General features: G+C 38.6%; 3 protein-coding genes across 5 annotated transcripts; 2 read left to right on the top strand and 1 right to left on the bottom strand.

Annotated features, from left to right (window-relative positions):
* Positions 1-24: 24 nt before the first annotated feature.
* abat (4-aminobutyrate aminotransferase) lies at positions 25-12756 on the top strand. Its single transcript, XM_077618221.1, has 16 exons — positions 25-305; positions 3478-3614; positions 4227-4324; positions 4406-4435; positions 6223-6340; positions 6481-6530; positions 6604-6684; positions 6799-6891; positions 7211-7273; positions 7357-7420; positions 7511-7659; positions 7747-7884; positions 8251-8418; positions 8952-9098; positions 9376-9487; positions 10094-12756. Exons 2-16 carry the CDS (start codon positions 3545-3547, stop codon positions 10213-10215), a joined length of 1503 nt encoding a protein of 500 aa, XP_077474347.1. The 5' UTR covers positions 25-305; positions 3478-3544; the 3' UTR covers positions 10216-12756.
* A 318-nt stretch (positions 12757-13074) lies between these two features.
* rcn3 (reticulocalbin 3, EF-hand calcium binding domain) lies at positions 13075-19821 on the top strand. 3 transcript variants are annotated; one of them, XR_013304908.1, is made up of 9 exons: positions 13075-13224; positions 13843-14076; positions 14308-14501; positions 14581-14753; positions 17487-17547; positions 17632-17723; positions 18125-18232; positions 18901-19146; positions 19654-19821. XR_013304908.1 is itself a non-coding variant. In XM_077619121.1 (8 exons), exons 2-8 carry the CDS (start codon positions 13862-13864, stop codon positions 19759-19761), a joined length of 951 nt encoding a protein of 316 aa, XP_077475247.1. In that variant the 5' UTR covers positions 13075-13224; positions 13843-13861; the 3' UTR covers positions 19762-19821. The 3 variants fall into 3 exon arrangements, 2 of the variants coding, with proteins under 2 accessions (XP_077475247.1, XP_077475246.1); XM_077619121.1 differs by lacking the exon at positions 18901-19146; XM_077619120.1 differs by having other exon boundaries at positions 18901-19821.
* Positions 18405-23066, bottom strand: nosip (nitric oxide synthase interacting protein). Its single transcript, XM_077619122.1, has 9 exons — positions 22768-23066; positions 22591-22696; positions 22430-22511; positions 22189-22324; positions 21771-21952; positions 20845-20961; positions 20630-20700; positions 20440-20548; positions 18405-20316 (listed from the first exon to the last, which is right to left on the bottom strand). Exons 1-9 carry the CDS (start codon positions 22835-22837, stop codon positions 20245-20247), a joined length of 945 nt encoding a protein of 314 aa, XP_077475248.1. The 5' UTR covers positions 22838-23066; the 3' UTR covers positions 18405-20244.

The raw sequence follows: 23066 nt of genomic DNA, 5'->3' as shown, positions 1-23066 counted from the left end.
GGATGACAAATGCACAGCGGGGAAGCAGCCAATCATACGCGGCTCTAACGGGGAGGGCAACTCGGTACGGGGAGAAAACTGCACCGTGTGAAGCAATCAGCCCGCTTTTGTAAAGGCGTTCTAGAAAAGAACGATCTCCCCCCGGATCCGTTGGCAGTGGAGAGGCAAGCACGAGTGGTCAGGCCGACCGACCACCAGGACCGGAACCGCGAAGCCGAGAAGGAAGAAGCCCCTCCTCCCGCCCGGAGCGACCTGCACGGCGGCTGCAGTGGAGCCCTCCTCCGACTCAGCCGTCCGATTTCGCGGTGAGTAGACGCGTGTGTGTCACGGGGGTGGGGGGTCTGCGTCGACATCCCATGTGTCCCCCCCCCTTGCGAGCCCGAGTGTGAAGTGAGAAGGTGGTCCGCAGTGTCCATGTCAATGATGGTGCAGCCTTGCAGGATATTTAAGAGAAGCTCGGTAACTCAGATGTTCTCTACTCATTCATACATAACACCTCATGTGGGATCCAGTCGGATCCAGTTGGAACCAGATTGGAATGAGGACCCCGACGAATAGTTCCAAACCAACATTCAAAAACAAGTTGTCATGGTAGACTTTAGATGGGCTATTTGCCGTGGAAAAGCTTTGCATCCATGAATAATAATAAGACACTGTGTTTGACCTGCACCTGACTACCAAAAGTTCTCTCTTGAATTTTTGCATAGTGCAGATTTACATCTTTTTTTAGGCATGAGCCCATTTAATGACTTTTTTCCTTTTTTTCCATACCTCACAATTCAAATGTGTAAACTGTTTTGTGTTATAAGGTCATACAATACATCAATATTTTTTTAAATGGGCAGAAACAAAAAAAAAACAATTGCCTTTTTACTGTGGGTTCTGGAGTTTATAATGTGAAATTGGATTGCCTGTGGAACCGTTACAGGTTAGATAAGTGGTGTCCAAAGTGTGGTCTGGGGGGCCAACTGCGGTCCGCTGCCCAGTTTTTATTGGCCCGCAGCAAATGATGAAAATATCATTGAATATTGCCCACACAAGAAGCTTAAATTCAGCATACATTCTATTGCATTTCTCCGTTTTAACGCTCAACCGAGCTAGTTATCTAAACAGTGCCTCTCCACTAGCTCAGAAATCCAAAAAGTAATGTGCATTTTTGTTCGATCGCTGCCATCCCTCCCAGTCAAAATGGATTGGACGCCTATCACCGAAATCAGCAGCCAATGTATTCATACTTCAAAAAATTAATACATTGATATTTTAATTAGCATTTTTTTTACCAATGTCCAATCCTCTGTTTAACAAATGAAAGTGGGTGGTTTATTTGCATCTTTTGAATTTGGTGAAAATGGCCCTCAGAGAATAAAACATGCTTGCAAACCTGGTGAGAGTAGTCAAGCAGCTCTGCTCTTTAGCATTGCAATACTGCAGTCACGGTTACACAACAGTCCATTTGTCAATGCACTTGCAGGTCATAGGACAGACAGCTTATTTGATTGGTCCAGGCCAATAGTGGGATACTCACTCTTTGGATAGTATAATTCTCAGTCCCTAGTGCACTTTATATAGACCCAATCTGGATGGATTTTTTTATGATGGTTTGCACAGGAGTAAAACAACCTTTCGTAATGTTTACATCAAAGTAGTACTCGTAGTAGTGCTGTTGATAAAATACAAATATGTCATCCAATGGTAGGAAGATGTTAACCTTTTGTGTTGATATTGGCAGGTTAAATATTGAAAGAAAAAAAAAAAAACATTGTCAAACATTGTTTTGAATGCAATCCTTCTGTTGTTGGTTTAGGTACATTGTCGAGGAAATTCAACAAGCATATGTTTGTTATTATTTTTTATACAAATGTTGCTCATGCAGTATGTTTGCTCACTAGATGTTGGAGATGGGAATTTGCCCTGAATTGGTTATCACATTCTGTAATGTTAAAAACTTTTGGAATGGCCAACAAACTTTTAAATTAAAAAAGCAATAGACTTCAAATGGATTGGACGTCTACTGGTGATAAACTCATTGTTTGCTGTCCAATGTTCCTGTAAGGGTTAATGACTTGCCACCACTGACTGAGACAGATTTCTCTCGGAAACAGAGTATGTGGTCATATTAGACATGAGATTTAATCACCCGAGATGTGAGAGTTAATTATGAGAGTGTTTGGCCCAGTCATGTGATTATTTTCTCTCCAGCAAATCGCTTTAGTCCTTGACACTTATATACAGACAGTGGGTGTTTTGGATGAGAAATCTTAGGACATTCCAAGTTCAAAGTCTGAAGTAAACAGAAACAGAAATAAATCATTAAAAATAAAAACACACCTCAAACAAGGAGAATTGGTTGAAATTGGTTAAAATACATTTATCTTTATTTTTTTTTCCATTTATTACATTTTTTTTTAATTTATTTTATATACATCATTATATATATATAAATATTTTTATTTATTTGTCTTAAATTGCCCATTGGAAAATATGTTCAGGCAACACTAATATTATAATTTTGTGTTAAATTTGGGCCGCAAACTATTCTCCCGCGGCCTGTATTTGGCCCCTGGGACCGCAGGTTTGAAACCCTGTCATATGAATGTAATAACATTTTATGCTGCAGTAAAAAAAACAACATCTTTTGTTTAAAATATATATATATATATATATTTATGACTCTTAATATTACCCCATCCTACTTCTCTTTCCTAACACCAAAACAGATGCAGTCTTGTGTAACACTCTCGGAACCAGTTTCATCCAGTTCGCGAGGTGTTGCCAAGTAACCGGCTGTGATGTGTGCGATAATCGGGGTGTCCACTGTGTGAAAGCTGGAGTTTTCCCCATTTTGCACTCGATATTACATAAGCATTCGGAAAGCAACACAACATAAAACTCATTTTCTGATATTACTTTTAACAGAATTTGAAAAGTAAAGTAACTTGTCTAGCAGACTACGTACAGAATGTATATATACTTGTATAATGTCATCCATTTGACTCAATTTGCATGTAGGCCTCCATATTAACCCTTTAATGTACAAAATATGATTTAAAAAATAAAGGTCTTATATAATGTATATAGTATATAATATTGTATAGGTCAGGAGTTTTAAATTTTAGACGGTGAGGCCAATAATTTGCAGTATTTTTGCAGTATTTGTGTTGCCTGCACATATTTTGCAATGGCCAATATAAAGAAAAACTAAACAAAAAAAGCTCTAAATCAATTGAATGAATGGATTAAAACATTTGTTTTTGGCAAAAAAATCTGTTCAAATAAGCCCCCTTCCCCACGATGTGTTTTTTATGTTTCTCTCTTTCTTCATTGTGTTTTTTTCTAGCTAGTATGACTCTCATTGCGATTTGTGGTTATAAAATTTGGGATAAATGGTTGACTTGAATAGGCGTACCTGTTGCCAAATATAATCCTTATTTGTCCTGGCCTTTCCTCGCTCACCTCCTCCTTTTTTCCCAATCCCAGCTGACCTGGTTGGTGAAGGTATATAAGGGCAGCCACTGCCTCTCACCAATTCCATCTGACACCTGCCATGGCATCCTTCGCCATCAGCCGTCATCTTGCGCTGTCCTTCCACAAAAACCTACGCCTCAGCGTTACAGGTAAAGCCATTGTCCTGTTCAACAAATACAAATATCTGTATAAAAGTCCTTTTTTAATTTCATAATCACTGTAATCAAAGTTAAATTTGATTTGTATCTTTTTCACTGTTTACCTTGTATACAAGAACAGACATATCTGGAGTATTCATGCCATTTAAATAAAAAAATGTAGTCCTTTATTTCTTCCAGTCAAATCAATGAAGACTATTTCTTCATGAAATTTAACCAATGAGAATGTGTTTCGAGAGGATAAGGGAAACTTTCTAGGTATTTTAAATATAGGTCAAAGTGAAAATCACAAAGGTCAGATTGGGTTTTATGAAAGCGCTTGACAAAGTTATGTAATCTTGATAATGTTTGACTAACTTATGTCGGCATGAAGACAGGGAAGGTTAAAGTGCAGGTGGAAATCAATATAAGGTACTTTAGTTTTTGGACTATAAGTCGCTACTTTTATCTCACAATTTGAACCCTGGTGCTCATTATTTTTGGAGGTAAATATTTCCAGATGGCATTTTAAATGGAAATTTTCTCAGAACCCTGATAAAATGGCTTTAAAGATTTAATAAAGAATGTAAAAAGGAAAAAAAAACTCCACCTTTGCATTTTCAGGATGTCGTTATGCTAGCAAAGCGGCCCCAAAAGCCCAGGTGGACTTTGATTATGATGGACCCTCCATGAAGACCGAAGTCCCTGGGCCGCGATCACAGGTTAAGGACACACACAAACAAGTAGCCAGTTGATAGATATGTAATCATATTCATATGCCGGACTTTTGCTTCTCTCTTTAGGAGCTAACAAAACAACTGGGAGAAATTCAGGTAAATTGAAGTGTGTTTGTGTGAAATGGTGCACATGCGTGAGTGTGTATTACGGTTGAGTACATTTTGAAGTGGAGCTCCAGGATTACAAAAAAGATATGAAAAATTAGACCTACCTTGCATACATTTGGGATGTGGGAGGAAACCCGAGTACCCGGAGAAAACCCACGCAAGCCAGGTAGAACATGCAAACTCCACACAGTGAGGACCAACCTGAGATCGAACTCTCGACCCCAGAACTGTGAGGCCGACGCACTAACCACTCATCCGCTGGGCCGCCAAATATATTTATTAATTTAAAAAAAAAATCATCCATCTATTTCTCCCGCTTACATTGATTTAATATAACGAAATACAATATTTATTCATTGTACAATAATATAATTGAGTCTGACATCCACATACATGTAGACCACACTTGACTAAAATGTCTTTATTTTTTTATTTTTAAATAACTACTCTATGTATCTGCGTCTGGCACGGAATAGCATCCTCAATTCTATCTGCCCAGTGAACCAGTTAAATTGAGCCTGTAGCACTAATGCTCTGCTACCACTTGCCTCTGTCCTCGTTTTCTGCGTTCTTTTGCAACGTTATTGCACAAGTGATGCTTGTATTCATCATCACGCCAATTATTGAGAGTTGTTTTTACAAAATGGTGGGGTCTTCTTTTGCTAATTTAAAAAATATATAAAATGGAAAGGAATAAAAACTGAAATACGCTAATTATGAGCCCCAGAGGAACTCTAAAGTTGATTCTTTTTTTCCCTCCCAAGTATTTAACTCCTTGCCTGCCCATGACAACAATAAAACAAATACAAACAAACTAATTAGATAATGAAAGTGTCCATTAAAATACACGCGAGTATTAGTCGCAGGTCCAGCAAGTTAGTGAAATTGTGATTTCTAGTCTGGAAATTATGGTATCAGCTATTCACGTTTTTATTAAATGGAATTAATGTTGATTGACTGATGTCATTAATTATTAAAAGCATGAGCAAGTACTTATAAGCTAAAATAGTCAGTAGAATAGATTCCTACATGAAAGTACCACAAGCAACAGTGCAGTTTCTTGAATGAATCTTGTACTGACTTAGAAAAAACATAATAAGAGTGACAGCTGCAAATATGTACACTTTGTTTTCAGCTCGCGGTAGTTTAATACCTGCGATGCAGTCATCTTCTGGCACTGTGAATGAGAGAGCACATTGGAGCGCGCTGCCCGGCAATTCCGTATGGCCACAGGGCCCAGTGGCTAAATATTAATCGAGCGTGATAACAAAATGAACCTTAAAATCAACTCATTCAAGCGCAGTGAAAGGAGACTAACACGACACATGCAAACGGAACTGCCATCTGGTGTAGGTAAAGTACTGACTGCCATGGATTCAACTTTTTTGTCAGTGTTTGAAATCTGTCAGCTGGAAACCCCTCAGTTACTTCCTTTCCTTCCAAGCCAGCTTTTTTTGTTTATTACAGTTGAAGTCTTTTTTGTATTGTTTTTGAAATACATTTACAATGAAAAGAGGTGGATTTTCTTAATTTAAGCTCCTCGAATACCACCAGTGTAATATTCCTCCCTCTCAAAATCAAATGATTTTTTTTTTCAATTTAGTCCAGGTGTCTTTGCACTTGTGCACATTTTTTTCTTTTTATGAGATTGTTCCCGTTTGATCCTGCGATTGGCTGGCAACCCATTCAGGGTTTCCCAGACGGTGGTCTAAATATGATATGGTTTTAAATTCAATTGTGTTTGTTTTCTGAATAGAAATTATGTCTCTTCCCAGAATGTTGGCGCCGTCAACTTTTTCTGTAACTACGAGGAGAGTAGGGGAAATTACCTGATTGATGTGGATGGCAACCGGATGCTGGACATCTACACTCAGATCTCCTCTATTCCTATTGGTTAGTGGCAAAAGTGCACGCTGCAGTTATCAATGCATAACCTGAGTAATGATCAACAATGCATCATGACTAGAGATCATGTCTTTTTCAGAGGATGGTGTTTATTTATTTTGAAGTATCAACTCATTGTCTTTCCTCAGGATACAACCACCCTGCTCTCCTCAAGCTAATGTCTAACCCCAACAATCTGGTAGGTGTCCATCTCAATATCATCTCCTGCCAATAGGTTACAATTCATTGTGTTGAATCCCGTTGGGTTGCAGAGTACCATTGTGAACAGACCCGCCCTCGGAATTTTGCCACCAGAGAATTTTCCTGACAAAATTACAGAAAGTCTTCTTTCAGTGAGTTACTTTCACGCAAACTAGATCTTCTCGATTTAGTATTCATGTTTAGTAATGTATGGTATAATGCTTGCTGTTTAGCTTTCTTTAATTATATATTTTTGTCTTTTTCAGGTAGCTCCGAGTGGAATGAGCCGGGTGCAGACAATGGCTTGTGGCTCATGCTCCAATGAGAATGCTTACAAGGCCATGTTTATCTGGTATAGGGTGAGGACACTACGTATGCACTCTGGCAAAAAGAAACTAAACAAAAAAAGATTTAGCAAAATGACTGTAGATGTTTAGTTATGCTGATTATTATAGAAGCATGATGTTTCTGAAGATGATTGGTCAGAAGTTTGTGACTTCTGTGAATGGAATAAAAACATTACAGGGGAGAAACATCATAATTTGTGCATGGAAGGGTTAAACATCATATAAGTCGCTGGCGCTGACAAACTATGAAAAATGTATAATTGCGAGGCGCCATTTTAAATGTGATTTCAAACCAAATGTTGATGCAATTTTCTCTCAATTCTTGATGTAGAATAAAGAACGAGGTCACAACTCACCATCAGAGGAAGACATCAAATCCTGCATGGTAAACCAGGTGAAGAAAACACTATTCTTTGGATTCTCCATCTTTCTGTCAATCTTAGTTGTGACCCTTTAATTTTCCCTTTTTTTCCGCAGGGTCCGGGTTGCCCAGACTTCAGTATTTTATCTTTCATGGGCGGTTTCCATGGCAGAACTATGGGTAAGTGACAAATGTAAGATTTACAGAAACAAATATCACTTTAGTCTATTGGGAAAAAATCCAACTTCAATTTCCTTTTTTTTCCCCCAGGTTGCTTGACAACGACACACTCAAAAGCAATACATAAGCTGGATGTGCCCGCTTTTGATTGGCCGATTGCCCCATTTCCCAGACTGCAGTATCCATTGGAGGAGTTCACCAGAGAGAATGCACAGGAGGAAGCTCGCTGTTTGGAAGAGGTTGGCATGCATGCATGCATGCATTTTGTTGTTTCCTCCCTTGTGTATTTCCATTGTTCGCTCTTTAGTAAAGCTGTCAATCATCAGGTGGAGGACCTGATCGTGAAATGGCGACAGAAGGGAAAGCCTGTAGCTGGGATTGTTATTGAACCCATCCAAGCTGAGGGAGGAGATAATCACGCGTCGGTGGATTTCTTCAGAAGTCTCCGCAAAATTGCAACCAAGGTAACAAGATAAGCATCTTTATAGATGGTTTTGTTAATAAAATGATAAATCCTGGTTGGTATTACCATTTAATACTCATTTATTAGAAAACAGTGTAACAATGTTGTTAAAAGAATTCAAAGACTTTGTACTTAGTGTTGAAATTACAAAAAAAGCTCACATTTTTATATGTTTTTACTTTCAAATTCTGGCTCTCAAGTAATAGCATTTCATGACACATCATGAAATGATTTGTTTATGGCTATCTGTAAAAAAACAAGGTTTCTGACCCCTGATTTCAAGTATTGGCCCGCACGTTGAAAATACTTTTTTTCTGATTTGTTTTATTTCACAGACTATAGTGAATTTTTCCTTTTGTTCATGCAGCATGGCTCTGCTTTCCATGTGGATGAGGTCCAAACTGGAGGAGGGAGCACAGGAAAGTTCTGGGCCCATGAGCACTGGGGCATGGACGATCCTGCTGAAATTGTGTCCTTCAGCAAGAAGCTCCTGACGGGGGGATACTATCATAAGGTCGAATTACAGGCTGATAAGGTTTGACATGTTTTACTGCATACGTCATAGTTGGTTTTATAGCTCTTTTTACTTGTAATCTGAGAATTTTTCTTTTGGACAAAATACTTATTAGTCATGGTCATGTTTTAGTTATTTCTCAATGTGTTATTTTTACTTTATTTCTGCTTTTCAAATGCATAGCTCACGTTATTTAATAGCTTACAAGGAAGTATACATGACATGTTCTACTCTTACGTTAGCATGCTGTAGCTAGCAGTAAAAGAAAGCTTAAATACTAGGCTCGATTTTCACTAAACATGGAAATCATTATAAAAAAATTAATGATGACTAAACTGAAATTGTATGTTAAACATATCTTGTTTTTATTTAAAAAATCAATTAATCCACTTAGTTAGGAAAGCCGTAGGTAGAAAAGAAAAATGTTGCAGCTTATAGTCCAAAAAATACGGTAATTAGAATACAGTGTAACCAAACAAATCTTCTCTACACATTGATGGGGGGTTCGATTGCTGTGATAGCATTGTCACATTAATTTTTTTGCCTGTTTTCAGCCCTACCGCATCTTTAACACATGGATGGGCGACCCTTCAAAGAATGTGTTACTGGCCGAGGTGCTCAATGTGATTCGCAGAGAAAACCTCTTGGTAGAGGTCAATCGTTCGGGGAAAGCCTTGATGAATGGCCTGTACGATTTACAGGTAATGTATTTGAGCCATGTTAAAGTCCATTTTATACTCAATGTAAAGCTACTTTTCTATTGACTTACTTTTTTTGAAGCAATTTGAAGTAGTTGTACGTGAAGAATCCCAAATCGTATTTTGAACATTGCAATATAGTATATTTCTATTTGATACTGATGTTTGCACTTCCCAAAAACTAGAGTATGCTTAATTAGCAATGCATAGCTCTGAAAATCAGCAATGGGTTCTAGCTTGACGTTAAATAGAGCATGACCTAGATGTCTTTGCTCCTCAGGCTCAGCATCCTGGCATCCTGAGTCGGGCTCGAGGACAGGGAACCTTCTGCGCCATCGATATCTGCGATGATAATACACGCAACGACATCCTTCTAAAGGCCCGTAACAAGGGTATGTGATCTTTCACTCTTCAATTATTTTGTCTTGTTTTTTCCTGGAGACAAAATATTCATGTTTTCCTACTAAAATGACATCACAACAAATAAATATACACATTCTGATATGGGATCCAAGAGTGAATTTATTTTTAATTCATTCGTATAGGACCGAGATCTCAAACTTGTGGCCCACTGGACAATATTTTGCGGCCAACCTTTTGACATCCATTTGTAGTATTAGTGTTGCACGCACATATTTTGCAAAAAATAATATATATCATTTTAAGCGAAACGGATAAATTAGTTCAAGGATCTGTTGTGGGGGGAAAAAAATCTTGTGCTTCAAATGGCAATAAATGAATACACAAAAAAGGCATAAGCATTCATATTTTTTTCTTAAATACGACATTAAAATTAATTTTGAAACATCGAAACTTCAAAAATAAATTAAACAGAAGAAAGACTAATTTAAATGAGTGTATTTTGCTCTGGAAATATGATTTGTTTATTTTGTGTTTCAAAAAATTCTGCTGCCATTGCCAAAAAAAACCCCGAATTGATCAAACCAACGTGACAGGACATACACTGATCTAATTTCTTGACTTTGTTTTGTCAATAGGAATCCTTCTGGGAGGATGCGGGGATCGCTCCATCCGTTTCCGTCCATCGCTGGTCTTCAAGGAGTACCACGTGCACCTTTTCCTCAACATCTTCAACGACGTGTTGGCTCAGATCAAATGAAATGCCAAACAAGGACATTCCTTGACGCAATTCTGCTATAGGCAAGAGGGAGGGGAAGCTCCTTGTAACATCCATGACCAGATAATCACAAAGCACAGTAATGAAAAAGACCCTTGAATGAGCCAAGGTAAGGTGAGATTACCCAAACCATAACAAGGATAACATTGTCACCGTACATGTGATGTCATTAAGATGTAGATTAACATCTTCACGCACAAATTATGACCTGTTTTGTTCTTAATGTTTTGATTACGTTCATATAGGACAGGGATCTCAAACGTGCGCCCCCAGGGGGCACTTGCAGATGGCGGGTCAATTTTTGTCTTGTTGGAGTTGAAGTATTTTGCGATGGGCAATTTTAAAAGGTGAGGAATAATTTTGAATAAATTGAATTATTTGAAGTATCCATTTTGGATTTGCCAATTGGACAACTGTTATGGTTACGGTTTGGATCATTAGCTTTGTTCATTGTTCTTTTTTTACCACCTAATGGCCAGGTTTATAGAAGGAAAAAGCAGAAGAAAGTTACGTGATATAAATAGATTCATCTAAACTGTTTCAAAAGTCTTTCATAATCAACATGCTTTTAAAAAAGGTTTGGACATCGGCTGAGATTTTTTATTTTTTTTAATTGGCATTAGCCTTTGAAAACACCATATCTGTAATACCTCCAATTTAAATAGTTACTAATTCCAAAAAACTAATTCAGAAAAAGCCAGGAGTGCTAAAAATTCAAAATGAAATAACATTAATTTGAAATAAATTCACTTAAAAACATCAATTTAAAGAAATTGGAAAAATGTAGACCAATTCCAATAAATGTGAATGTGTGTATTTAGCATTGAGAGTTTTATAAATGTATATTTTTTGGTTTTGAGCCCTCATATAGCTTAACTCATTGGCTGCCATGGGTGGTAATAGGCGTCTAATTCAAAAGTTGAAATGGATTGGATGCCTATTGCCGTCAATAGTTGTTTTCAATATCAATTTCCCTTTTTTACTCACAACCATAACACACTCTATGACCTAACCTGGCAGTGAAATAGTTAAGCTAACCGTAGTGGTCACTGTACCTGAAAGGGTTACATTAGTAATTCAAATCATTGACATTTCTCTATAAATGTGGGGATGGCAAAAACAAAACAAAACAAAGCGAAGCAGAATCTGTCACATCTTAAAAGACGTCGTAGACACGAGCACAAATTCCATCACTATATTCTGTATTCTTTGCCAAAAACATCAACCAGCCTTTCTCAAAACACATCTTTCACCAGCTTTTACCAACACAACAAACTGTGTATCTTTCATCTTTAAAAAGATGTCATCATTTAGGCAAGGACATCGCAAAACAAGGCCTCTTTAGTCCAACCGTCTTAAAAATGCAAAACTGTTATTTACACACAAAAATCCCTTTCTTTCATGGTACAAATAAATTAGACTAAAATGTTTTTGGAGGTCAGAGCAAAGTACTTAATGAGGTTTCTTTTAGTTTATTAATGGTGATCCTGTCACTAAAATGACCATAGATGCTCATTTGAGAATGCCCACAGAAATCTTTGGTACAGGATTCAGTGTTAGTGATGAGTACTACGCCAGTCTGCATGTAAGTGTCCCATTTCGTAATGATTCTGCCTGTTGTCTTGCTATGAATAGGAATGACTCCGCTTGAAATGTAGCCCACACAAATGCCAACCTTAAATTGACCTGAAAAATGTCTGCCAATTTTTAGTGCCTGCACCTGCATGAAAATAGGCATTTTTTAATTTTAAACTTGCTTTTTCTACTCATGCAAATACTGCAGCCCTTTACATAACTTCCTTTTGCATATTTTTTTTTACCATAAAGGGACCACACTGCATTTGTGTTTAGTTAAAAAAAGTCTGTTGAAGTAAAAGTAAAAAACTAAAATATGGGATCCCATGACAATGTGATGATTTTGAACTTAACCTTGAAACAGAGTGATATTTGCTCTTTCTAGTCATGGTCTCTTGCGATGCTTGTAGATTTTACAGGTGTAATTTCAAGTTCAGCAACTCACGTTATTCTTGTGATTTTTACAAAGATGTAGCACATGTCTAACAGCTTTATAACACACGTAAATGTTTGTGTCATTTCGGAAGATGCAGAATGAATTACATTTAGTTCATTGGCTGCCATTGATGGCTACAAATCTGTAATTCATTTAAATTCCCCTCATACAAATGGATTGGACGTCTATTGCCGTCATTGGCAGTTAAAACGCTTCTTCATGTTGGACTGTTTTCGTGAATGTTCAGAAATGCGTATCACGTACGATACCATCCGTCTTGTATGAATTACCGTAGTTTAATGCTGGGAATACCATAGTAATAATCTTTCTCCACTCCTCAATCTGGATTATTTACACATACACATACATAAACTTCTTCAAACATTTTGCACTTGTGATAAAAATCTAGATGATTATTGATGTAATTATTTTTAGATGGCTATAACTGTTGTCTTTTAAATCTATAAACACACTGTCAACGTGCTGTGATAAATAAATTACGTTTTGATCAATTTGTCTCTTAGTTTTATGTGTTAAATACTATGACATTTGTCATCACTGCAAGTAATTTTGTGACAAAATAATAGAGGTATTCAAATAACACTATGTTAGAATCCTCAATTGTCTTGCCTACATTTGCAACACGTAGTCATGTAGTATTTCAAGTACTTTTACAGTGTTTCGTCACTTTTAAATTGAGTAAACGTAGCCCTTGAACTTGGGTGGCAGAAAACTCATACAAGGGGGTTCACGTCTACGTGACAACGTGGCGCTTCAAAGCCAATAAGAAGGCTCGGAGCGATCGTATTTAAGATGATTGGTTAAAAGCTTCTCAGCCACTGTCTTGATTGGGTATTCAAATATCAAATCCCTCCCCTCTCGACAGCTTTATTTAAAGGTAAAGAGTGCCAACGCGGACAGAGTTTCTGCGTGGCGTCAAACTTTTCATCGAAGGATCCCAATTAACTTGGAAGACAGTGGTAAGTTGTTCATTAATACATATTTTTAGCTCGATAGCATTTTTAAAAAAGCATAAAATACAGGCTTTTCAAAATACGATCGCTCTCCATCGTGTTCCATTTGCATGGCAATGAATTGACCCTAACTGCTAGTCTTGTTAGTTATTAGGATGATGAAAGTTACATTTACGAATGTTTTTCTCTTGTGAAGTAGTTATAAAACTATAACATGCAATTCATATTACAAACGATGTGAAATAAAACATTTCTGCGTGGAAAGTTCACATGCTGATCCTAATGCTCCTAATTGTTACATTTCTCAAGTAGATGAATGATGATTCGGGATTTCCTTAAAAGGAAAGGGTGACTCTTGCCAAATTTTTGTTACAAATCGCTCCACTACTATTTGATCAAAAGTAGTTGACTAAACTTAAGCAAACTTAATATCCTGGTTAGGATGTCTTTGTCCCCCAGTTTCCATTCCCCACTGTGACAATGGGTGTGTCCCTTTTTTGTCCAAGTGAGTTAATGTAGCAAATTGGATGGCCCATCTCTGTCACTTGACTGTAGCTTCATGATATTTTTCAGCTAGATCCATACTTTGCATTCAATATAATCATGAAATGTGGCCATTTTCAGGTGCTAGCAGGTGATCCAAATGTTGCTGAAGTCCCTCGCATCCTTGTGTCTCCTGGCTGCCACAGCCTTTGCCGTCCCAGCTCAGGAGAAACGTGTCCATCACCACGCCGACTTGAGCGACCACGCCCACAATGACGGTGAAGGCTTCCAGTACGATCACGATGCTTTCCTGGGCAAGGAGGAGGCAAAGACCTTTGATCAGCTGACTCCTGAGGAGAGTAAAGACAGACTGGGGTAGGTTTGGCTTTTGTCTGAATAACAGGGACTGCTACACATCATACACGCGTCATATTCCTCGTGATATTGAACACTTACTAAATTGTTACTTTTTTCAAGGTGGTATTTTGGTAATGTTGTCGTTGTCATAAGCACAGAAGAAATTACGATTTAGAAAGACGACACATCATCATATGGCAATTAAATCTCGTCATGAATAGTGTCCAAACTGATGACTGGTCTATACAGGAAAATTGTGGGACGCATTGACCTCGATAAAGATGGCTTCATCAACCACTCAGAGCTGCATTACTGGATCAAACACCGACAAAGGAGGTACATCGAGGAGAACGTGAATAAGCACTGGGACGACTATGACAAGAACCAAGACGACAAGATAGCCTGGGGCGAGTACAAAAACACCACCTATGGATTCTACCTCGGTAAGTTACACTCCATTCTCATGGGAATATCTGTCAGTCTGTTTTTTTTTTGAACCCGCGAACACTTCTCCCTTCTCAGGCGAGGAGTTTGACGACATCGAGGACAAAGACACCTACAAATCCATGCTCGCCCGAGACGAAAGACGCTTCAAGGTCGCCGATCGTGACAGCGATGGGATCGCCACGCGCGAGGAATTCACGGCCTTCCTCCATCCTGAGGAGTTTGACTATATGAAAGATTTGGTCGTACAGGTACAGACTCAAATTTTATACAAAATTGTGAATTACTATTTGTTGGAATACAACTACCGTCATTTCTGCAGCATAAGCTGCATTGCCCAAATTAAAAAAAAAAAGGAAAAAATCAATAATGCCCTGTGTCCATGTCTTAATATGGGACATTTACATAGAGATGTTGCAAAGAAAACTTTAATGAAAAATATTTATTTACCAAAAAACTATTAACACCAAATATGTCCTTTGCACTCAGTGGCCTGCAGAGGGAGGCAGACACCAAAAGTATTAGTTGCGTAAGTCTGAAACAAGGGGAAGGGGGGGGGGGGGGGGGGGGGGGGTCGCTAAACATAGGTACGTATTTAAATGAAGCCCCCTCTTTTAGAAAAATTAGAAGATGCTAGGGCCAATTTGGAATACTTCCACTTTCATTTGTTCAAGTAAAAAAACGGTTTATTTTAAAGTATTAACTCATTCTATGCCATTGATGGTGATAGATGTCCAATCCAATTTGACTGTGGGGCTGGCAGCAATCAAATGATCTTTCTATCCTCAATAATGGCGATGAAACGTGATCACCAATGCCAACCTTCCCAGCTAAAATGGATTTGATGTCTATGGCAGTGAGTCAGTTAATCTGCAGGAAGCAGTTTCATACCTGTCAACCTCTGCCGATAACTGCCCTTATAAATGATTATGATTCCCCTTACAAACCCCCCAAAAACCTTACGAACACCGTACGACTTGTACGGTGTTTGTAAGGTTTTTTGGGGGGTTGTAAGGGGAATCATAATCATTTATAAGGGCAGTTATCAGCAGAGGTTGACAGGTATGCATCATACAGCGCTGCATATAATGAAATGGGTGAAATATCATTCAACAAAGGTACTCTTAAATGAGTCAAAATGGTCAAAAGTCTGCATTTTGATGGCCAACATTTACAATAGGTCCAGAAAAAGACTTGGACTGGCTTGGAGAGTCTGCAACAGGGGTCCTCGAGGGCCGCTGTGGGTTGGGCCAGCATTTTGTTCCGAAACATCCAGCACAGACTCGGACTCAGTTGAAGCAACGGGGGTTGGGCTGCAAGAAGCACCTGACGGCAATCCACTGATTGCACTTGTAGGACACTAGTATTGTGGAAAGCTTGCTCTTTATGAAAACCTACATTTTGTGGAATAGTTTGAAATGAAAGCTTAGTTTTATGGGATGCTATGCCTTTACATCAAATCAAAAGCCTTTAGTGTCATCATACACCGCTGCATAGAATGAAATGGGTAAAATATCATTCAACAAAGGTGCTCTTCAATGAGTCAAAATGGTCAAAAGTCTGCATTTTGATGGCCAACGTTTACAATAGGTCCAGAAAAAGACTTGGACTGGCTTGGAGAGTCTGCAACAGAGGTCCTCGAGGGCCGCTGTGGGTTGGGCCAGCATTTTTTTTTCGAAACATCCAGCACAGACTCGGACTCAGTTGAAGCAACGGGGGTTGGGCTGCAAGAAGCACCTGACGGCAATCCACTGATTGCACTTGTAGGACACTAGTATTGTGGAAAGCTTGCACTTTATGAAAACCTAGATTTAGTGGAATAGTTTGAAATGAAAGCTTAGTTTTATGGGATGCTATGCCTTTAAATCAAATGAAAAGCCTTTAGTGTCATCATACACCGCTGCATATAATGAAATGGGTAAAATATCATTCAACAAAGGTGCTCTTCAATGAGTCAAAATGGTCAAAAGTCTGCATTTTGATGGCCAACGTTTACAATAGGTCAAGAAAAAGACTTGGACTGGCTTGGAGAGTCTGCAACAGGGGTCCTCGAGGGCCGCTGTGGGTTGGGCCAGCATTTTTTTTTCGAAACATCCAGCACAGACTCGGACTCAGTTGAAGCAACGGGGGTTGGGCTGCAAGAAGCACCTGACGGCAATCCACTGATTGCACTTGTAGGACACTAGTATTGTGGAAAGCTTGCACTTTATGAAAACCTACATGTTGTGGAATAGTTTGAAATGAAAGCTTAGTTTTATGGGATGCTATGCCTTTACATCAAATCAAAAGCCTTTAGTGTCATCATACACCGCTGCATATAATGAAACGGGTAAAATATCATTCAACAAAGGTGCTCTTAAATGAGTCAAAATGGTCAAAAGTCTGCATTTTGATGGCCAACATTTACAATAGGTCCAGAAAAAGACTTGGACTGGCTTGGAGAGTCTGCAACAGGGGTCCTCGAGGGCCGCTGTGGGTTGGGCCAGCATTTTGTTCCGAAACATCCAGCACAGACTCGGTCGGACTCAGTTGAAGCAACGGGGGTTGGGCTGCAAGAAGCACCTGACGCCGATCCACTGATTGCACTTGTAGGACACTAGTATTGTGGAAAGCTTTGCTCTTTATGAAAACCTAGATTTTGTGGAATAGTTTGAAATGAAAGCTTAGTTTTATGGGATGCTATGCCTTTAAATCAAATGAAAAGCCTTTAGTGTCATCGTTTGTAAGGTTTTTTGGGGGTTTGTAAGGGGAATCATAATCATTTATAAGGGCAGTTATCGGCAGAGGTTGACAGGTATGCAGTTTGGAATGATTTTTGTCATCTCATTGTCTTTGTTGTCTACTAGCATATTATTGGGAAAAAGTTGCATTAGCACTTTTCAGAATTTTATTGTGATTTAAAAATGACTGATACTTTGTGGGGCAGTATGGGTTAAGGTCTGCAAGCACGTTTTCTTACCTGGGGGAAAAAATACTTCTTTTAGGAGACAATTGAGGACATCGATAAGAACGGCGATGGCAAGATCAGCTTGTCGGAGTACATCGGTAAGTTAGCAGCTGATCAACCGTTGCCTTTCAATCTGAAGGATGAGTGTAACATGTTGCGTGTTTGTGTCTTGTGTCCACAAGGTGACATGTACACACCAGAAGAGGGAGAGAATGAGCCCGAATGGGTGCAAACTGAGAAAAAACATTTCACCGATTTAAGGGACACCAATAAGGTAAGGTGTCCATTTGCACAATTTTCCACTTTCAATGATAAATAATATTCCTAGTACTTCCACTTACACAATACCAACACTAGATGGTTCCAGTGTAATGTTTCTATTCGTACCGAATACCAAATGACAGGTTCCCCCCAAAAGTACACAAACAGGTTACATACCTGTCAACCTCTGCCGATAACTGCCCTTATAAATGATTATGATTCCCCTTACAAACCCCCAAAAAACCTTACAAACACCATACGGTGTTTGTAAGGTTTTTTGGGGGTTTGTAAGGGGAATCATAATCATTTATAAGGGCAGTTATCGGCAGAGGTTGACAGGTATGAGGTTAAGTGACAAATGCTACAAATATGTAGGAGTTCAATCTTTATAAACGTGCATTATATGTCACACAGGATGGTCTCATGGACTTTAATGAGGTGTCCAATTGGATTTTGCCCGGAGAAGTTGACCATGCTGACAATGAAGCCTCACACTTGATCCACGCGACAGACACTGACAAGGTAGCCTTGCCACACACGTGACACTATACACGTACTTTAATACTTTTGGAAAGTGGTTGTGAAAACTTGACAGGTACATGCCCAAAAATGGACAGCCAAAAATACATTGCATGAATGGATGTAGAAATATCAATCAATTGATAACAGGTAAGAATGACACAGGAGACTGGGGTGTCCAGACTGCAACCTGTTTTTATTTGCATGCACCAAATTTGAAAAATATTGTTGAAAATGGCCCACACAAAGCTTTAATTCAGATGCAATTTTCAGATGTAACACAAGATTGAAATATTCGCTTTATACAGAGATTAGAGAGGGTCGAAAGGTGGCATCGCATTGAAATCTATGTAAGAAAATATTTGATTTAACCATTTTTATCTGTCTAAAAAGATTGGATGTTTATCGCCGTCTGTGGTAGCCAATGAATCGATACTTAAAACAGGATTTCAAGTTGGCCCTTGCATTTTTTTTAAACCGGTCATAGGAGGAAATAGTTTGTGCACTCCTTCAGTAGATGGTTTGAGTCATAACCCCAACTGGCATAATTCTTGAATAATTGTGACTAAGTCATGTTTTAATTAACACAGACTAATTCTCTCCTGGCTTAATTTCTCTTCCTCAATCATACCAATGTCGGACGCAAATGCGGCAATCAATCATCTCATCAGGATGCGAAAATAACCAAGAAGGAGATCTTGGCCAACTGGAACATGTTTGTGGGCAGCCGGGCCACCAATTACGGAGAAGATTTAACAAAGAGTCACGATGAACTTTGAGGAGCTGTCGCGCCCCAAGTGGAGCCTTGTGTTATTTCAAATGGCGTCCGTGCGCCACTTCTGGCACCGGTCGCGGGGTATCGTCACCCTCAAAGAAACTATTCCACATGCAGTCACATACCGTGTATGTGGTCACAGGTGATTTGTACTCTGACATTTTTTTTTTTAATCCAAGTTCCAAAATATTTCAATCAAGTCCTAGGAATCTGAATATCTTCCACCGTGCACTGATATTAAACGGTGTTTTGAGTTTGACCTTTTAATTCTCAATAATACCAAACTATAGCATGGTGACATTACACTATTGACCACCTTGTTGTTATTTGACTTGAATATCTTCAATGTTCTTTTTTTGTACTTTTCATTTAAAGTGATTTTATTGGCTTTTCTAATTGGAATATTTTAATAGTTGTTTGAATGACTTACAATTTAACAACTTTATCTCGTCAATTTGCTGTGTAGGTCAGAGACCACTTAGTTCAAATGGTAATGTTACTGCAAATTGGACAAATAGTTTTATTTTTTATTCTGGAGTATTTGTCCATTGTATATTGGGACCAGTCGCTTTTCACTATTTTTCCTAACTACTACTTCCATTTATTGTTGCTTTTTGTTTTCCCCATCCTCCCTGTTACTGATTAACAGGATGGACTTCTGACATTGTCTGAGATGCTAGACAGGTTGGATTTCATCAAGATCAGCACCATAACAGACTTTGGAGCTATGAAGGTAGACGAGCATGATGAACTCTGAACATAAGTACCACTAAAGAGAATAAAAATGTCTGTTTTACAATAACAGCACTCTTCTAAACAGCTTGTCAAGTGTACCATATTGTGACTAAGACTGAGAAATATGACGATATAGTTAAAATTACTCTAATAGTGATAAATGCACGAGATATTAGGAGGGGAGAAAAAGTTCTTTAAAAATAATACCGTATTTTTCAGAGTATAAGTCGAATTAGTAAAAAAAAACATCACTGGACAAAAGAGTTAACATTTTTGAAGGAAAACTATATATGTTTGCCATTTATTGCCAATTGTACCAAGAAACAAAGTCACTAGTATTAATTTAGGAACAAATATAACAAAATGTACTGAGAACTTCAATAATTAAATCAAACAACTCAATCGATATCAACGCCCTATCGCAGCTCGTCACGGGCTCATCCAAAGTATGACAAAAAAAATACGACTTCTAATCTGGAAAATATGATACTAATTGCCTTGTCTTTCACACTTGCATTACTGGACGAGCTTCTTTGGCCTTGAGTTCGACTCCAGCGCCTGAAAAACCTGTTCCTCCCTGTCAAACAGACACCAAACCAAAATCTTAACAAAATTTATAAAAAATAAATAAATAATGTTACTGTGTACTGCATACTGTATTCTACTATTGTACTAAATAACATGAAATACAGATACATACCCTCTGGATTGGGATGATGTCTTTGTCAGAAAGCTTTTCTCCATTCACGGGATCCGTCATGTCTATCTTGATGAGCCTCTCCACGCATTCCTGCGTTACCACGCACCCCCTGAACACAATGCGGAGAGGGGTGAGCCCACCTTTCCAAACTTTCCTGCGAAATCATGCGTGAGTTATTTGGATGACTCACGAAGGTCGCAGGACAGCGCAGGGAACGCTGTTGCCTAAAATATCTTTGGTGACTGCACACACGTACCGGTCCTAAAAAAAGAAGAATAAAGACAGGTTGGTGAAACTGTGACTATAGTGTATTTTCCGGACTATAAGTTGCACTATTTTCATAGCTTGGATGTGCCTGCAGCTTATATAGTATTAATATTTCACGTTTCGTTTCTACAAACTGACCTGGCGGTTAATTAGGGCAACTCGGGCCAGGCTCGGATCTACCGGGTTAAAGCGAACTGTTATCAGCTCGTTCATCTTGATTGGCCGTCCTGACATCGGACACAACACGGTCTTGCTCTGATGAGACATTGGAGAAGAAAGGGTCAGTCGCTGAAGCAAATTCTTTGCTTCCGGTCACATTTTGAAGCCTGTGGACAAGGTCAGCTGATCATCGACGTATAAACAAACAAAACAGATAAAGGACACCATGACATTAAATTTGAAGGCAAACGGTTAAAAGGCATCTCACTGGGCAAGTATTCAAAAGGTAAGTCATTCACTGTCACCCTAGTTCAGGTATTGGTGTTGTTATAGTTAGTAAAAGTGGTTAATTGATGGCCAGATGTCCAATCCATTTTAACTGGGAGGAACTGGAAGCGATGAGTCGACTACTCCCAGCTAAAATGGATTGTATTTCTATTGCCATTAATTGCGAGGTCAAAAAACAATAGCTTCTTTGTGTGTTTTTCTTATTACGATTTAAATAAATGCTTTCCCCCAAAATTGATTCTTGAATCTATTATTTCATTTCATTTATGTATTGTCCATAACTAAATATGTACAAGCAACACTAATACTACAATTGGATGTCAAATAGGGGCTGCAAAATATTGTCCTGCAATTTACAGAACTGATTTTTTAACATCTTTGGACAGAATGTGCTAGGATTTACAGCAAGTACAATGGACCATATTTAGTTTTTTTAAGGGTTAGCTTTTGTTTTTTGATGGTAGCGATTGTGTAAACTAAATTACCACAGCTGGCTTTTAGCTTCCTCAAGTTAATCCATACGTGTCCGAAATAAAATGAGTTTGAATTCTTGGCAATACACTGGGAAGTAGAAAATTCACATTTTCAGCAAATTTACATCCAAGGCAGCCACTCACTGGTTTCTTGAGAAGGGTGGGCTTTGCTACTGGGGTCAGTGAAGGAACCCAGAAGCTTGGCAAATTCTGGCTGGAGGAGGCCACTGAACTAGTGGAGGAGGAGGAGGAGGATGATGATGATGATGCTGTTGCTGATGAAGAACTGCTGTTTAGTCCGATCTTCTCACCTACTTTGCTTTGCCCTAAAGCAAAAAACACGGTTGATACATTGCGAAAATAAATACCCAACAATAGAAATGTAATTATTAGTGTTGGGTGTTTAATTTTCTGCGCAAGCCATGATAGCATGTAGTATGCAGTCATTTAATTTTGAAAAATAAAAAATAAATACTTATTGTTATCTGTATCCAAAGCAAAAAAAAAAGAGTATTGGTGCAACCCTAGTGATGATCACAGTTGGATTTTGACAACCACATACCCGAAATGAAAGGGTTGATGGGTTTAGATACGATGCTGTTCTCCCTGGTTTTAAACTTTTCCACTTTCTCACGTTCCTCTGACTTGGACACCAGCTGACTGTCAGTCTTTTGTGCTTGTTTCTGCTTCTCGTATGCCTTGAAAAAAAAATCCAGGAAAATGCTGTTTATTGTCTATAATACTGGACGACTCGTGAACTGCTACGATATTATGAATACATTCCAACATCCTCAAGAACTTACTTTCATCTTTCTGGCAATTTCTGTCTTTTGATGCAGAATGTATTCAAGAATGGCTTGTTTTTCATACAAGAATCCATCCGGACTGACAAACAAAATGTTCATGTCATGAAGAATCAGTATTTTTGAAAATTATTGTTTAGAAAGAGTATTGAAGAACATACGTAACCACAGGATTCTGACAGGGCTGCAGGGATAAGCAGCAACAGTCAAAATCTTTAATGGCGTCTTTACCCAGGCGGATGCTCTGTGTGCCGTAACCAGACGCCGCTGACGGGAAAAAAGATATTAGCCACGTACAAAAATTGCAACTGATTTTAGCAGTGTTACTTAATCCTCACCTGTATCTTTCTTTTTCTCGTGGTATGTGTAGACGGCTCCAGCAGTGCAGTTCTTTCCGTGGCGAGTCATTTGCTCAGTGTAGTGTGACCAGTTAATTAAATTTAAGATCGCAGCTCGTCGATAACACGGAAACACGTTTTATTTAAAAAGTATGGAGACGGAACCGTGTTTAGAATGAATCAGTCATTCTCACCAGTGTTTTTTCTTTTTTAGATTGCATGAAATTAGTATTCCCTCACCGATCGAGTAAACAATTGTTTCCGTTCACGGGCGCGCAGACAATGACGTCATATTGTGT

This window comes from Stigmatopora argus, chromosome 14 (genome assembly GCF_051989625.1).
Source record: "Stigmatopora argus isolate UIUO_Sarg chromosome 14, RoL_Sarg_1.0, whole genome shotgun sequence".
NCBI lineage: Eukaryota > Metazoa > Chordata > Actinopteri > Syngnathiformes > Syngnathidae > Stigmatopora > Stigmatopora argus.
The sequence above is the reverse complement of the archived record's forward strand: the minus strand, read 5'-3'. Positions and strand labels throughout refer to the sequence as shown.